This window comes from Coffea arabica, chromosome 8c (genome assembly GCF_036785885.1).
Source record: "Coffea arabica cultivar ET-39 chromosome 8c, Coffea Arabica ET-39 HiFi, whole genome shotgun sequence".
NCBI classification, from domain to species: domain Eukaryota; kingdom Viridiplantae; phylum Streptophyta; class Magnoliopsida; order Gentianales; family Rubiaceae; genus Coffea; species Coffea arabica.
The window spans coordinates 29,601,982-29,620,006 of record NC_092325.1 but is presented as its reverse complement, the minus strand read 5'-3'; the positions used below and the strand labels follow the sequence as shown (position 1 = coordinate 29,620,006).

Below are 18,025 nucleotides of genomic sequence, written 5' to 3'. Positions count from 1 at the left end.
CGCGCGCATGTTTCGTATCCATTTTCTCTCGGGTTTATTTCACTTGTGCACTAAATTTCCAATGTAATTCCTTTAACACTATTATTATTCACTCTTAGTAGTCTAAAAATAAATTTCTTAAATCTCCACTTAGTCGATTCGACGCGAAATACGCGAGCTTCCGATTCGCACGCGATAAAGCGAAATTTAAAAACGATTCATGTAACGATAATATAATTAACTAACTCACATCTAAACTCTCAATTAACTTTTCTTAGTTTACTATTGATCATTTTTAATTCTCCAAGATTATTATACTCTCAATCGAATATTGCCTCGAAAAACGTGTATCCTCTATTTCTTACTAAACGAACTGCAGAAAAATTTGAATTTGCTAACGGAACGTTTTAAAAATATAAGGAAGACATTGTTCCATGTAAATGGATATAAAATGGTTGAAATAAATTATTCGAAGAAAACGGTGAATAAATTTTTTAAATAAGCCAGTGATATAGGATAAAAATAGGAAAATTTTCGGTTCTCACACAAATGCCATCTCCTCAACATGGGGTTGAGATCGCAGCTTCACTCTTCAAATGTGTGAAAGAGTGGGGTGTCAAGCATAAGATACACACAATTTCAGTAGACAATGCATTGGCTAATGATGTGAGTATTAGAGTTTTGTGGGATGACTTCAGCCGATCAAAGAAGTTATTATGTGGAGGAAAATTATTCCATGTCTGATGCTATGCACAAATCTTGAATTTTCTAGATCAAGATGGGCTTTTTGAGATCATGAACATCATTTATAAAGTTAGGGATAGCGTGGAGTTTGTGAATTGCTCAAAGGGTGGATTGTTGTTGTTTGTCAAGATTGCATAACATCTTCAAATACCTGGCAAAAAGTTGCTTTATGATTGTCAGATAAGGTGGAATGCCACTTTTGAAATGTTAAGCTGTGCTATCAAAGACGTTTTTTCTCGTTTTCAAGATAGAGTCACATTATGATTGTTGTCCATCTCCTAAGGATTGGGAAAAGACAGAAAAAGTGTGTGATGTCTTGGAGAAATTTTGGACAGCTGTGCATATAATGTTCGGTAGTGATTATCCCATGAGCAATTTTTTCCTCCGAGAGGTTGAAGAGATTAAGAAAATTTTAGACACTCCATTCAATAATGAAGATGACTTCTTCGGGCCATGATTCAGAAGATAAATGCCAAGTTTTATAAATATTGGAGTGAATGTAATTTGTTGATGGTTATTCCTGTCAGTTTAGATCCAAGGTAGAAAAAGCGAGTTGTTGAGTTCACCTTCCCTAAGATGTACTCACCATTTGAAGCACAAGAAAAAAATTTTGAATGTGAAGAAAGTCATATTTGAGCTTTATGACTAGTATGTGCGGCAAGTGCAGATGGAAAAGAAAATCAACTCCAAGCCCATGCTTAAGAAGGGCAGCAAAAAAATGCACCATCTTCTTCTAATTGGATTGATTTTGATGAGTACTGTGATCAAATAGAGACTACCGAGCCCCACAAATCGAAATTGGTAGATTTTTTTAGAAAAACCTCACCAAAAGACGGGTGCCAATCTGAAAGGCTCTGATTGCTTGGAAATGGTGGAAAAGCAATGGGATTGGGTACCCAATATTGTCTGAAATGGAGTTTGATAACTTGGCCATTTGGATAACTACAATTGCATCTGAGACTACATTTAGTGTCGGAACTCGATTTATTACTTCTTATCGAGCTGTGCTTCATCCAAACATGATTCAAGTATCGCTGTGCACTGGAGACCGGTATAGAAATCTTCACAGGGTCAAAAAGAAAATTAAAATAAGTTTCATTGCTTTACAATTAAACGTTCACTACTACTGTGGAAATTATTGTTATTTTTTTTAATAATTTGGGTGGTTATATTATCTTTTTTTTTATCGTACATGCAGCAAGCTACAACAATCAAAGAAATTGAATTTCCCAAGCTTTGAAGATTTATTGCAAAGGACTCAAATGAACCAGGTTTAGTATTGTGACATTTTCTAGTTCTCAATCAGATTTATCTTAGTTAGCTAATCCTTTTTTTTTTTTCACATTGTGCCTTAATTTGATTCATTTTTTGTCCGTGATACTTGATAGAACTTCATTCTTTGGTTGGCCTCGGATGTTGAATGGAATTCTAGATTCTGGACTCATTCTTTGGTGTTTTTCTGGAATATGGACTAATCTATTTTTTGGTGACTTGCTTACTAAATCTGGAATTTTTGAATCTAGATAGCATTTTTATTTTCGTGGACTTGTGGCGGCTTAGTTTGACTTTTAACTCGAGTGAATGTTATGCCATGTGTGCTTGTGTATGTGTAGTTGTTGCCAAGTTGTTGTGTTGTGAGATGTGACTACTTATTTGAATGACAAACTGTCCTCTAGTTTTCTTCTTTGCGTGGTTGTTTTGGTGATGAATCTGCGAAGGCCTACGCGTGTTAATTCAAGGCTAAGAGATACCTTGTTCATTGGTCATTCCGTCACTGTATTTATTTGATCTGGGAACTTTCTTGTTATAATCAGTCATCACTTTCCATGCTAGTTATTTGATTGCTGATTATTGGAGCTTGGACTTGGAGTGCTTGAATCAAATGGTTGGAATTTGTATTGAATTGAAATGAAGCAACCTGCAGGCTTCACAGGCTTCTGGATTCTGTTATGCTGAAATTTTGGTTTCTGAAAATCTGGAAATTTCAAGCTGAGCTTTGGAGCTTGAGATGAGCACTCGAGCTTGACAGGGTTTGCACTGTTCACGAGCATTCTCAAATCGAGCTTGAGTAGAAATATTACATCTTAGAATCAAGCTGAAGCCTGAGATCTTGTGCTCATTCAAGCTTGAGCTTCGGTTCGAATAGTACTCATACCCTTTGAGTTTGAGTTTGAGTATGGTGTCACTTGAACTCAACTCGACTCAACAATACCCTTACCTCTTACGGTATACTTTGTTAAATTTAATTTAATAAAAGGGGTAGTCAAGCTTACCCGCTAGAGATGATTGGCAAGATACTTTAATGAAAAATTACAAATTCCTAACGGATTGAAGAGATACTTTTAACAGTTTTTTTTTTCTGTCATAATTTGGACAAAAATAATTAAAAATTTAGAAGATTAATTTATAAAACACACAAAAATCATCTGAAATAGTTTAAAGATGAAGCAAATAAAATTTTGCACTTGATAACATCTCAAATAATTTTTAAATATAATTTTAAACACTTTACCTTTTTCTAATTTTCAAGTCATTGATTTGGACAAATAAAAATTAAAGCTTCTAAATAGTTTATAAAATTTCTTAAATTCATTCGAAATATTGTACATAAAAAGAAGGATTCTTTTATTTACTATCCTAGGGCATACGACAAGCGTATCAAAAAATGAAGATGGGTTCAATATTAAAGTTTTACAATCACGGCTGACTGCCAGAGTTGCAACCGTTTTGGGGAAGAAATCGACCCTTTAGCCACAAAAAGAATAAAATTCAGGTCGATTTCTTACTATGCAACCTTAGAACACCAAATAGACAAATCTTCAAGACAAGAAAATTCTTTTGAAGTTTGAAAACATCTTAAATGAATTATTATTATTTTTTTGTAGATTAAAATAGCATGCTAATTACGGTTGTTGTTGCTATATTTTGTCCTATCAGACGTATGTCTTCATTTTTTTTGCCTTGTTTTCAACTTTTGAGTAATATTCTCATATTTTGAAAAGTAGCAGCGTTTAACAAAAAATTTGATAATCAGGAAGGCAAGTGATATTATTTTTAATCTTCAAGGTACTAAGTGATACTGTCAAAAACCTCAAAGAAGGTTTATGAAATTATCCCTGGAATCAATGGTAGCTGCAAATAGTTAGTAAATACTCACACACACTCGTATAATACATGTTTGTGTGTATCATTAAAAAAAAGCATTCTATATTTCGTACATTTTAAAAATACTTTGAAAAAATACTCATACTTTTCGACTAATCATATAAGTAAAACATGTAATAAACTTTTAACGTATTATATTTCACGAATTATACTTCTAATTTTGGAAAATTTTCAGAAATTGAGTAAGAATAATGACATACTTTTAGTTATATACAAAACAAGAGCGAAATATAACATAATGACCATAGATTTATACGTGTTTAAGTCATAAGGTGATAAAATATTAATAAATTTAATGTCTCATACATAAAAATAAGTTTAGAATTGATATAAATGCTGCATTGTTTTTGAAAACTTTATAATTTTTTATCCGTAATTTTAGTTCTATTACTTTCAAATATATTCGTACTATTCACGTCTGAATTTATATGCGTAATTTATCTAACATGTATATTTATACTGAACTTTTAATAGTAGTTTTGAGAACACATCCGTATAATACATGTACATATAATATCTCGTATTATATCGATCTCATATTTTAATAACTATGGTTACAATGACTTAAGTCGGCTGAATAATCAACGAGAAACTGGAATGATTAATGACCGAAGATATTACGACATGAACATTCAACAAACAAAACGAGAACACTGACAAAAAAAATTACATGATACTGACTTGATTTTTAATTTCCTATCATTGATGCTTTTTGTTGTAACTTCCGATTTGCCAACTTGTCACTTGCTTTGAATCAATAAGTTTAGGGCAACGCAAGTAACAGAAGCACCATAACGAAACAGAAAATTAATGTAAAGACGGTCAAAGCATTTGAACTATTTGAATGTAAATATAACATTGAAACAAGCCCTCCCATTTGCACTTGCACTAGAAAAAAAAAAAGCTTTGAAAAATATATAAGTTTGAGAACTATTTGAGAATAACCATGTGGTTGGAAAACCTATGAGTTGAGCAAACATGACCACGAAATAAGGTTGTACTTAGGGAAAACAGGTTTTGGCACATATGAAAATATGACCCAAACTTTAATGGGTCATTATTAGGTCAATCTGACAGTGATACGAATATAAGCGGGTTGGATTGGGTTAATTCATGGGTTGACATGCTAACCTGATAAAAGTACATACTTTATGATAATAGTTAATCACTACAGAGTCTACTTTGAGTATTTATAAAAATTATCAATGATCAAATTTGGCTTAAAGATTTCAATTAGAAGTTTTAAAAATTCACAAGTTTTATATCTTATCATATACGAAACTATGTAATTGTGTTTTTAAAAGGTTGATTGGATTGCGTTTTCTAGAGAGTTTTCGGAAAAAAAAAATTACTTTAGCACTTTTTAGAATGTGATGTATATGAGATAAAAGGTGATTGAAAAATATGTAAAACTATTCATAGAAAATTTTAAAAAATATAGCAATCCGAACAAGGTCGATTTTGTAACTTATATTATGCTTGGAAAACTTCATTATCTATTTTTTTGAATGTTTTGAAAACTTTAAATTTTGAATTAACTATGTATTTCTAGCCCAGCAGAAAATGCTTACAAGAGGAGAAACCAGCCTAGAGGACCAACACCTGTGGAAACACTTGTGGAAGCTTAAAGTGAAACACAAGCTGAAGATTTTTATCTGGAAATGCCTGAATAAGGCATTACCTGTTAATGAAGTGGTGTTTAGCAGAACCAAGAAAGGATCACCAATATGTGAGAATTGTGGTGAAGCTGTGGAAACTGTAGAACACCTACTATTTCGTTGCAGGATGGCAGAAGAAGCATGGCAAATAGCACCATTGAAATGGGATGGTATTGATGACCAACAAGGGAACTTTAAAAGATGGTGGAATGCTTTAACAGAGGCTAGGAATCGACCTGAAGGGCTGGAACACATTGCACTCACTGTAAACATTTTGTGGCAAATTTGGAAAGCTAGAAATGACTTTGTGTTTCAGAAAAATAGAAGACCAGCAAGTAAAATCATACATCAAGCTCAAGAAGAGTGGCTGGAAATGCAGAGAATACAACACAGCAAGGACCAGATGAGCATTCCAAAAACAACAGAAGCTGTAGAGCAGCAGGCAGTAACCACAAGTACTGAAAGTCCTATAACCATTTGCTTAGCTTTTGACACTCAGAGAAAAGCAAGTCAGATGGGAATAGGCATAGTGGCAGTGAGGGGAAATGATCAAGTGCTAGCTACATTGGCAGTAAAGGAATATAGCACAGGGAACATTCTCATGGATACTGCAGTGGCCATCAAGCTAGCAATGATAAAGGCAAGGGAGCAGCAATGGAGGAGAATTCAAGTAGCAATCACACAGCGACAGCTTTTGAAGATGATAGAAACCAAAAGGGCTACGGACATTCGACTTCATTCTCATATTGTGGACATCTACGATTTAAGCTCAATGTTTGTGGAATGCTCATTTGTTTTAGCTAGGGGGGAAGTGACGAATAGCTTAACTAACCTCAGTTTTTATGCGCTAAGCATATTTTTTGATGAGGAATGGTTAAATCCTCAGTGTCGAAGACACTTGTATAGTGCAGCTTGAGCCTTTGCTCATTAGGTGTAAATTGTTACACAAGTTAATATAATTCATTATCGTTTCCGGAAAAAAAAAAAAGAATTAACTATGTATTTCAAGAAATTTATTATGTGTTTTAACAACTGCAATATTGAATTAATTACATGATCAAATGGGTTAAAATAAGTGATTAAGATGTTAGAGTGTTTCTAGAATAGGTTAATAGGTTGGTTTGACAAAATAGTGCATTATATCAAAACTATTTTAATCAAATAAAGTGCTTAATGGGTTGTATGCGGGTTGGGTTGGATTAATTTGTTAACTAACAGGTCATGATGACATGACACGCACCAAAATCTAATGGGTTGGATTAGGTTGAAATGTATCAAGGACATGACCAATTGCCGCCCAAACTTGTATCCAACTTTCTTAAGACTTTTTCTCCTTTGAGTTCATAATTGAACGATAAGCCAAAGTTAGCACCTCATTCGTAATCAAGTCAGTTTATACAGCTGCCCGTCACCTTCCCTAGACAATCAATTGCAGGGTTACTCTAATTTGTGCATCCAGATGAACGTGCATTCTACCCGCTGCAGCTTAAAAATCTCTATAAAAATATGAGGGTCTCACTGTTGATTATTTCACTCGATTTTCATTCCTGATTTTGAGAAATGACCTTTTTAGTTTCTTATTTACTTTTATGTATAAAGTTTAGAATTTTTTGCTGGTCGAAAAAGCTAACATCCAGATCTATGTTGGCTGCTTCAAAGTAATTAACTTTTTACAAAATAATTGATATTTGACTAATTTCACTTCGGAACCTGACATGTCTCATTTGAACCTTTAACTTTGCACCACAGGCAAGAATGGTTGTGCAACCGTTCCTAGCAATTTTGTACATTTTGCACACCGTATAACCTTGTTGGCACGCGACATAACTTTATTTGCACACCATGTAATTTTAGAATAAATTTTTGTAAACCCTACACACGTTATTAAAAACAAGGTACAAGAAATAATGTGAACCGTACAATTTTTTTGGACCAAATTTTGGCCGTTAACTGTTCAGGGACGGTCCTTCGAATGATCGTCCCTATCCGGTCTCCTTCAATTTTTCATAGAAGTATCAACTATTGACACGTAGGAAGCTGTACTTTCTTTTTGGACACTTTAGCCGAAAATTGACAAAAGTCTAAAATTCTCGGCATCCACTACGCTATTATGTAAATAATACGCTCCTGCATTCAAGCTTACTTCTTGTCAACTACAAAAAACTGAGATCATTCCAGAAGAGAACCAAAAAAAGCGAGTGGCTGCATACAGTTTTGCACATCTTGATTTACAATATGGACGATTTTGGGTGGTAGGAGAGGTGTTGGTATTTTTATGGTGTAAATTGTCCAAAATAAAAGTTGAGGATGAAAAGTGAAAATCGATGGAAATACACGGTACAAAATGAAATTCGTCCACATATCTATCAGAAGTTCTTTCTCAGACTTAACCTTTCAGCCCAAAGCTGCCCAGTCCATTAATTTAAGGGAAAGAAAAAGACCAAGAAAATAAATCACGAATTCTGCTCCAACAAAATTATGCCATGATCGCAAAAAACTTGAAGCAAGCAAATCGCGAATATTCTCAACAGGTCCATGACAGATTTTGAAAATGATCTTATGCCACCCTTAGGTCTTAATGGTACTTTTAACTACATTTTGAGCAGGAGGTTCACTCGCATGGTTTTCTATGCATGGCTCTTGTCAGATGACACACAGAGAAGAGTCGGATGCCAACCTTAGTATCCTTATCATCATGCAAGCAGGCAATTTCTTAGGCATCATTTCTGATTTTTCCGCAATCTTCAGCTTTCTTTGAACAAAACACTTGATGGTATCAGGCATGGCATAAAATATATGACAAAGCATCCCAATAACAGCACGAATACTACTTGTCTAATGGGATAATATAACATATGGCCTCAAACAGTATGCACAAAGGTCTGAAATAATACAACAGCTTGTATAGCACCATGTGCAACATGCCATAACTGCAAAATCTCAAGTGTTTCATTTTCGTATAGATGCAAAAGTAAAAAATTACGGACCAAGAGCTACCACCGCTGAATGAACCCAATTAAAGAACTAGATGACCATAATGACATGTAGAATACCTGCAGTTGAATGAACAGCAGATTTTAATCAGAAAAGGAACGGTCAGTTCCTCTGTCCATGGTGCCGCTGTAAAATCCTAACCACGTACTACCACCAAAAATGTTAAGAATGCTCATCAGCTCCAGTAACAGAAGCAGCTTGAATATGCTGCTTGTACAGACACAGCAAAAAGCAGCTGCAGGGTTTGATCTCCAACATGTAGGCTAGGATAAGATTCAATTTGTAAAACGAACTCATCCCCAACGGCTGCGTAATCAATGATACCTATTGTCCACTGCTCTTGAGCAGTAAAACTGAGTTTCATGAAGCACACCAGAGACAAGTTGGAAAAGCCAGGCCAGACCTGCAAAATTGAGCTAAGATCTGATATGTTCCAAAATCCAAATCGGCAGATATGATGACAAGCGAACCAATAGAACTGGTGAGGGAACAATGCCTGATTAAGGTAAGTTACTTCATCAATATCTGTGCAGTGAACATTACCAAGATATTCAAAAAGAGATTTCCTCCTGTACAACCACGAGGAAGATAATCAGACAAAGAAGGAAATCTTTGAAGCATGCCTGATAAATTGTTCAAATTTTGAAGGTAGCAGAATTTAAATTTACACTGGGAAAAAAAGAGGCATAAAAAATCTCAAGCTCCAACCGAAAACAAATACAAGCTCTTCATATGCTAGATACTTAACAGATACCTTTATTTCATTGCAACTTAACCTTTTATGAACTAGAAAGATTCGTCATATTTCATGAATTTAATCCCCCTTCTATTGTTCAGCTGTTATAACAGGCAAAAGCATGCAAAAGGATATATTACAGTCCATTAGTTTCTGTCTGCTCCTAAAGAATCTTCAGTACAATTTTAGGAACTAACTATTTTTCTATTGGTGCAATGCATAAGCATGCAAAAGGAACTAATTTAACCAGTGTATCAGTTTCAAAGTTGAATTCATTGACTTTATTTATATTGATATGGTAAGTTATATTTCAACAAAACCAATCATTCTTATTCTAATAATAGGACTGTCAAATTGTGCATTAGCACAAAAAAAAAGTCAGCAGGTTTGCTAGACATTTTGCTTGAGCAGGAAAATTGGCAGGTTGCTAGACATGGCCACTAAGCTGGGCTATTTTGGTGGTGATTATACACACCATTGGATTCAGGAGGGACTTAGGTAGACAAGAATTTGACCAAGTTCAGGCTTTCACGAGCCTGACAGGATGAGTACCTGCCAAGTCACCATCCCTAATACTCTTCACCAAATGGAATGAATGGCAGAAAACAACATTCATTAAACTGCACCGCCAATAAGTTTCAGATCTAAGTAGATCAGACTTGAACAATTGATGTCAGCACAATTCACCCATCTATGTTTAGCTACTTCTGAATGCAAATCTAGACCCTTGGCATTTCGATGATTGCTACAGTGGATTATAACATAAACATACACAAACTAATCCCAAGTGTGTCCTCACATAGATCAGAAGCCTAGTGATGCTCCACCTAAGCCACGAAAACTTAAATCCGAATGAAACTTCCCAAATGACCTCTCCTGATAAGTGGACAGTATAAACCACTAACAAAGAAAAATTGCTTCAAAAACATTTTCCATCCCACACATAGTTATTACAATTAAGTTTATTTTTGAGAAGCTAAAAAGGTCAATGTGCACCACCTTGCGTATTCACGCACAACTCAAATGGTTCAATGACATTTCCTTATTGAGTGGTAGAACACAGAGAAAGATGAACAAAAACTCAGGTAATTACACATTCCAGTGAAGCCAGGTGATATATATACAACCGTAAAGCTGGTGTTGCTAAAAAGGACATTCACAACCCCAGAAGGATTACCTCCTTGAGCTTGAAGATAACTGGCAAAGTTTGAATCTGTATAATGAAATCTCTGTAGCTTCCTGGAAACATCAGCAAAGACAAACTGAGATAATAGCTCCAAAAGAAAAAGAAAAAGAAAAGGGGAAGATTGCAATTAACAGTGACAAGACAGTCTACCATAAAATTTTAAAAAGATGGTTGATGGAATCAATAATCCCCTTTAACCAAATGGAGCATATGTTTCCTGATCAATGTCTCCCAGGGACCATTGTCTGAAGGTGAAAGTCCGACTGCCCGAGTATGAAATTACCAGCCATTCCACAATTAAGCTACAATTTTTATTCATGATACTATTCAAGCAGCTATAACAGATGCAAGCTAATAGACACTCAAAATATCAACAGAAATTACCTGAGTTTACTGATTCATTATCTAACTGCAGTCCGCCTGGTGTTAACAATAATAGCTGCCACGGAAAACATCATTAGCACTGAAGAGTACAGAAGGATAATTAAGCATAGTAATGGTAATTAAAGCTAAACAAATATAAAAATGGGGAAAAAAATATAACACCCTCAATGAACAACAGAAATGTAAGGAAAATAGAAGCTTAACCTAAAAAGACCAAAGAATTATTTCGTGAGGATTATTTCTTATGGCCACATTTAAAATTTGCCTGCATCATTGAGCAAGACAGCCAAAGGCTGTCTAGGTACCAAAGCCAGATACAAATAATCTCAGGAACAAATTACAACATTAATGTCCCACTAGTGGGCAATGACCGTGCAACACAGCCACCAAAAACTACATAAGTTCTAGCTATGAAGCCAAATTTGGCAAATTTTCAATAACTAGGACAGCCAGAGTTAATGACATTCTAAGAGCGAGCATGAACTAAGAGGAAATCAATAATAAATAACCAGAGCAACTCCAACAAAAGGGGTATCCAATCATATGCCATAGCCACCAGCTAATCTATACACAGCTTTTAAACAGCTAAAGAGGTAAAAAAAAAAAAAAAGCAAATCTGCAGAAAATCGACAACAAACAACTCAAGTGGCCTAATCATATGAAAGATCTTGTGATTAAGTTCTCAACTACATCCCACAATTGTGTCATCCATTCACCAGTGTTTACAACGTAGGTCCGGACAAATGTAATGGGTACACAAGCAAACAAGAAAATCACAAAAAGGATAGCTTCACTTTTAACCCACAATCACATGGTGACTAGCATGATTACCAACAATGTTATTGCTGTCTTGTTAATTCTCGATGAGTAAAAGATAATGAAGTCTGGTAGATCTGAAAACAAATAGTATATGTAATCTGGTTAACCATCAGTTCTTTACAACTTCATCATTGTCTGAGATTCCACTTTGTTCTGAATCAGTGCATTTGAACTGATATAATCCATTAAGTATTCATTAATCAATTAAAATCCTTAGGAAGCATAAGGACATAACTGGCACCAAAACACCTGATCAATGAAAACTGTATCTCATTTTTTCTTCACTAATTGCCGTGCAACTGCTTCTTCATTTCTTTGCTTTAATCTCATCCACGATCCCATACAAATTTCACTTATTCTCAGATGAAAATGAGTTAACTACAGGTTTCAGCTCTAGCATGGTTTAGCAACTCAGACACCCAAAGAAAAACTGCAAAATCAATTGTGTTTGAAGAGTGTGCATATTTGGATCCATGAACAAATATATCTAGCTATTTTAAATAAGTTCAAAAACTATATATGTTATACAAGTTAATCGACTCACAGATGCATGAAAAGAAACTGGGTATTACATCCCAACTATGCTATTGACAAACTCTGAATCCTTAATCAGTAAAATAAATGTAAAACATACATTTAAGTTGCTGGAAATACTTTTCCTTCCTTCAAGGAGGTTGTTTGATTGGAGTTTATGGGGAGAATAAGGAGGATGTGGATAGTTTGAAAACTAATTTAGAAATTGTTTTGTGGAATAACATTGAGTTACAAGAGGAATTCCACCAAAGGAGCTTTAACAAAAAGATAGGAGGGGAATAGGAGATATTTCTTCTTCTAAGATAGCGAAGTATGAAGGGAAGTAAGGGAAGGAAAAAGAAGCAAGCTGGATGGTTTGGTTAGCAAAAGCCATTAAAGATTAAGTATTATTTCTGGAATTGTAACTTTCTCGTCCACTTTGTCATTCTGCCCATTTTTTTACTAGTTTATAATCGAAGCTCCATCTGCAATGGTGGAAATTATTCAAAACTCTCCAATTTATGTAAATGAAGTATGTGACTTCAAACACATGACAAGAAAAACTACAAAAAATGCATTCTTTACTAAATCGATTACTAAACCAATAATGATATTCCGCATCAGAGACATTTTGCACCAGTAACTTTAAGTTGGCAACCAATTTTCTAAATTTCACTGAGTGTCATTATACCCATCAAAAGACATTATCTGCACTTGCATGAATTTCTTTTTTCACTTGAAAGAAATTTCTTCTGGTTTGGTTCAGTTTTCACTAGTGTCCATGGAAACAACTGTTTCCAATAAGTCATGCCAAAAACAAACTCCAACAATTTAAAACTGCAGTATTATGTTGATTAACAAATTTAGTATAGTGCTACCTCTTTGAAACACTAAATATTGAATTCAAACTTCGTAAATACGGAATTCAAACAGAATTCCACACCAAAAAATAAAATTCATTGTACAAGAACATGTTACCAATGGCATTTCAACCTTGTTTAGAAAAACAAAAAAACTAGGACCTGTGATTTCAATTTATCAATTTTGAAGAAGAAATAACAGAAAATCAGTTTATAGTAACTTTCAACTTCAAATTCAGAAGTCCCAATCAAAGATATTATATGGAGTCCAAAAGAAACCAATACTAATTTATACTCAGTCAAGATTTACCCAAAAACTTGTCAAATTTTATGAGAAAATCAAGCACATTCACTAAAATGAAAGAATATGGTAGAGGAGGTATCTTAAATATCAGAAATATCAGGAGAGGTGACAAAGCACAAACCTTCAAGTTGAGATCATCAACTTGCAGGAGATATCCACCATCAATGAATGAACGTAATGCATGAAACTGCCATGGTGGAGCTATATTTCCAAGGATCAGAAAATTCTTTGCAGCCCTGAGTACCAATTGCTCTATACTAAAGGTATTCTCAACTCATTCTCAATAACCACTTCTGATAAAGTTCAAATGTTTTGTCTAGCTCCCTCATCTTGCAATACTTTTTCATGAGTATCAGAAATGGAACATGATCAACCTGTAAATTCAAAGTCTGTAACTTTTCCAAGAGATCTTCTGCCTTCTCTGTATAACCTTGTATACAGTAATACTTAAGTAGCTCAGTATATGTTATTATGTCTGGGTAATAACCTCCTCTTACAATTTCATCATATATCTGCAGCACTGAATGAAAGTTACCAAGATTGCAAGAGGCACCCAACAAGAGATTGTATGTAACCAAATCTGGAAAAGAACCATTTAGAACCATCTCCTTCTTCAACGAATGTGCCTCAACAACATTTCCACTTTTTATCTGTGAATGGATCAAAGCGTTATAAGTAAATGTATTTGGCATTACCCCAAAGGCAGCCATTTGTTCCCTGATGGACAATGCTTTTTGCATATTACCACACCTCCCATAACCATCAATTATCACATTCCAGATGAGTGGTTGAGGCACAACAGAGTCATCTAACATAGCATGAAGAAACAGATTAGCTTTTATTACATCGCCATGAAAACATAGCCCTTGTATAATCATCTTGTAAGTGATTTGATCAGGAGAAACACCCATCCTGGACATAACATTGTAGATATAACAAGCCTCAGTGGTCCGTCCTTCCTTACAAAGAGCGCCAATAAGAGTATTGTAAGAAAATATATCAGGAAGAAAACCACGCTTAAACATTTCGCAGACATATTTATAAGCAGTGGATATATCTCCGATCAAACAGAATCCATGAATGGCAACATTATAGAAAACAGTATCAAGTGGGATACCCCCGCAAAAAATGCCATCCAAATAAGTGAGAGCCAGATTTATATCTCCATTCTTAAAGGAACCGTCCATTAGTATAGTTGATGTTATCAAATTCGACGTGTCCTTAGGGTAAGTATCACCCAATATTTCCGTAAGAAGCTTTCTTGCATCCTCCAGCAGACCTTTCTTACAAAGAGCATGTACAATAATGTTACAAGTAACTCTATTCGGGCCAATACCACTGTTGGCCATTGTGGAAAACAAATTTAGAGCCCTTTCAATATCCTTTTGAAGACAATAACCCTTTATTAAAGTGTTGTAGGTCGCACAATTAGGAGGAGGACCCCTAAATAACATCTCTTTGACAAGCCACTCTGCCTTATCCAAGTTACCAGTTTTGCAGAAGCCGTTTATTAGATAATTATGGGTGATAATATCAGGAATAACACTTTTCTGTATCATCATATACCAGAGAGATAGAGCTACCCCCAACTTACCCTCCAAGCATAAAGCTCTAATGATAGTTATATCTCGCTTATAATTTACTTCAAAGTCACAGCATTCACGGCCTATAGCATCCCAGGATATGCTTTGCCTGCGGAACTTATGGGGCATCAGTTACAGAAACCATACACAGAGAAACTATAAGAACAAATTTACTTCAAAAAGGTATAGCATAATTCACTTCCATAACCTGAGATAGGGAACATGATACAATTTGTAATAAAAGCTACAATTTAGAATCATCTTTGAAAGAAAAACAAAAGCTATCAAGAGAGGAGACATCAACAACTAAAAAGGGCACCCACTACCACTTCAGAAACTACGTCTCAAAGGTCACTTGTAAAGTATTTCAAGGGAGAGTTTGCCTAGAGAAGCAGATGACTACAACAGCTAAAGTAAACTGATCCAGACAGCATAAGAGAGAGACCAGGATCCCAACTATCTCTTACTAAGTATAACAGCAACAACACTCTATATCACCCAAAAAGAAACAGACGCATGGATGGCAATACATTGAACTTGATCAATCGTTAAAACCCAGAAGCTAGAAATCAAAGAAACAGACATATCATATACTCTAATGCTTTTTCGATCTTCTATCCTGTTAGGAATGTAATTCAGTTTGACTGATTTTCCTAAGACTATTCAAAGAACATAAATGAAGATGTATGTCGGAAAGACACAAGAAGCCTGATACAAGCCGTTGGTAAGAACTATCAGTATCAGATAGACATTTAGGCAAATGATTAACAACCATTAACTGCTATTTTAAAAGCTAATTTAAAATATTAAACTTTTAGAAGAAATAAACAAAGTTCCCTTCTGTAATTTCTTATGTTCGCAAGAACTCCTTTGTTTTCCCAGCGAAACATGTATACATATATATCTGCCACCACACGGAAAATTCCCTCTACAAACATTTTTTAATAGTAAAGCTACAATATATGGCACCATTAACACAGCTAAGATATCTGCTATACAATGCATTTACCTCCATATTACACGACAAAAAACACATTCCGAAAAAACAGCAAAATCAGCAAGCTGTACCCATTAAATACTTAAGAAACACTATAAACTAACTGAAACACTGAATTCAATATGACAACAAGTTTCTGACTTCAAAAACAAAAACCACTGACCTCATTGTTTTCAAGCGATCCAAACTATCCTTTAACATTGTATCTAAAACGTTAAAAACGGCACCGGAACATTGCCCTTCATCACCATCAGAAGGCTCCGACTGCCTTCTACCGTTTTCACTTAACTCACATTGATTCTGATTATAACTTGTTTTTACCTCATCAATCCCTCTATACCTATACCACATAATAAAATTGCTTATTCAACAAAACTTCACACACACACACGAAAAAAAAAAAGCAAATATATGACGAAAATCCAAGTAAATTTGAAATTACCTTGTATCAATTAAGTCAATGCTGAAGTATTTGGAGCAGAAAAAATTAGCAAAAATATGAGAAATGCGGTCTTTTATGGAGTCTAGGGTTTGGAAGCTACTGTTTAATATTCTGAGAATATGCGATTCCTCTGCAGCGATCAACACCTGATTACGATTTAAAATCATACAAAAAAATATTATAAAAAATTCCACACCAAATTTTCGTCTACAAAAACAAAATAAAATTGAAATTACTGCATTAAAATTTAAATTCCGGAAATGAGAACGAAGGACTTACGGATTGCATTGTGGGGGAAGATAATGAGCTAGGGATTGGAAGAGAGAAAAGACGTTAATTACGACGCCGTGGAGTTACCCTGGGCGTCGGAGGGGTCTGCAGAAGGCTGGTTAAGACCGGAGAAAAAAGTGGGCAAAGATGGTGGGAGAAACCAGGTGCATTTGACTGCAACCCCTTCAATTTTTTTTTACTTTTTCCCTTTCTTTCTCATTTAAGCCCGTTTGGGTTGCGCAGCTTATAGAAAAGTATTTTTCTAGTAGAGCTATTAATAAAAAGATAAAAAATAAAAAAGTCCCCTGTGACCAATCTAATACATAGAAGAAAAATCTCTGGTAATTCCAAAATATACAACACGACATCCCGTACTTTAAACTAAATTGTAAAGGTGACAGAATCCGTTAAATTTAACGGAAATGAACGAAATGACCAAAATACCCTGATATAATTAAACAAAAGATAGCTCAAAAAAATCATTTATTTTACTCTCTAAATAGAGAGAATTGAGGGTTAAGAGGTAGAACAAGTATATTTGTTAAAAATTAGGTATAAAAAAAATTTTTTAGGTTTCAATAAGTCATTTCCGTTAAATTTAACGGATTCCGTTACCTTTGTAATTTAGTTCAAAGTACAAGGTATCGTGTTGTATATTTTGAAACCACGAGGGGCTTTTCTGTGTATTAGGTTTACCAGAAGGAGCTTTTTTATATTTTACCCTTAATAAAATTATTTATTAACAACTTAAATACTTTTAAATATATTATTTAAAAACATAATTTAATGAGTATTTATTATATTAGATAATATATAATTTTAAAAATTTTAAAAATATTTATCTCTTTATTTGATTCATAATATAGGATAAAATAATTAAATTTGATATTTTATTTTTTTAATCACAAAAACTATTTTAAAAGCACCAAATTTGAAATTATGCTAAAAGTGTTCTTAACAGCAATAGATCTACTCCTAATTTTATGGGATGATACTCACTAAACATTTTAAAAGTACTTCTAACATCTAAAAGTGTAGTTTTACTAAATGCACTGCAATCCCAAACGAGACTTTAAACGAATTTGAGTTTCACATGGAGTAGGAAGAATTTGTACTAAGGGTGCATCTCATAAAATTAAAATTAAAATCTGAAATTTGAAATTTAAAGTATAAATCTGTTAAGTTACTAGATTATTAACTAGTAAATGTGATACATTTAACTGTATATTACATTAAATAATCAGTGAATAGCCTATCACTTATTTTTGGATATTGTTAAGTAGTAAATGTGATACATTTAACTGTATATCACATTAAGTGATCGGTAAATAATTTATCACTTATTTTTGGATATCTGATACATGTAACTATATATCATATTAAGTGATTAA

The 18,025-nt window shown here is 34.2% G+C and overlaps 2 protein-coding genes across 13 annotated transcripts; one reads left to right on the top strand and one right to left on the bottom strand.

Moving 5' to 3' along the window:
* Positions 1 to 5,451: 5,451 nt before the first annotated feature.
* Positions 5,452 to 6,462, top strand: LOC140013464 (uncharacterized). The gene has a single exon (XM_072062751.1). It carries the CDS (start codon positions 5,452 to 5,454, stop codon positions 6,460 to 6,462), a length of 1,011 nt encoding a protein of 336 aa, XP_071918852.1.
* Positions 6,463 to 7,847: 1,385 nt separating this feature from the next.
* On the bottom strand, positions 7,848 to 16,850 carry LOC140013705 (uncharacterized). 12 transcript variants are annotated; one of them, XM_072063585.1, is made up of 9 exons: positions 16,644 to 16,850; positions 16,365 to 16,510; positions 16,086 to 16,262; positions 13,464 to 15,034; positions 10,847 to 10,901; positions 10,454 to 10,515; positions 9,037 to 9,109; positions 8,600 to 8,943; positions 7,848 to 8,298 (listed from the first exon to the last, which is right to left on the bottom strand). In XM_072063585.1, exons 1-4 carry the CDS (start codon positions 16,650 to 16,652, stop codon positions 13,612 to 13,614), a joined length of 1,755 nt encoding a protein of 584 aa, XP_071919686.1. In that variant the 5' UTR covers positions 16,653 to 16,850; the 3' UTR covers positions 7,848 to 8,298; positions 8,600 to 8,943; positions 9,037 to 9,109; positions 10,454 to 10,515; positions 10,847 to 10,901; positions 13,464 to 13,611. The 12 variants fall into 12 exon arrangements, with proteins under 12 accessions (XP_071919686.1, XP_071919689.1, XP_071919690.1 ...); XM_072063588.1 differs by lacking the exon at positions 7,848 to 8,298 and adding an exon at positions 10,613 to 10,764 and having other exon boundaries at positions 8,360 to 8,943; XM_072063589.1 differs by lacking the exon at positions 7,848 to 8,298 and adding an exon at positions 10,613 to 10,725 and having other exon boundaries at positions 8,360 to 8,943.
* Between the last annotated feature and the right edge of the window lie 1,175 nt (positions 16,851 to 18,025).

Coding starts and splice junctions, on each gene's coding strand:
- LOC140013464 (XM_072062751.1), top strand. CDS start 5,452: ATGCTTACAAGAGGAGAAACCAGCCTAGAGGACCAACACCTGTGGAAA.
- LOC140013705 (XM_072063585.1), bottom strand. Junction 16,263..16,364: donor ATTGACTTAATTGATACAAG/GTAATTTCAAAT, acceptor TATGTGGTATAG/GTATAGAGGGATTGATGAGG. Junction 15,035..16,085: donor GATCGCTTGAAAACAATGAG/GTCAGTGGTTTT, acceptor TAAGTTCCGCAG/GCAAAGCATATCCTGGGATG.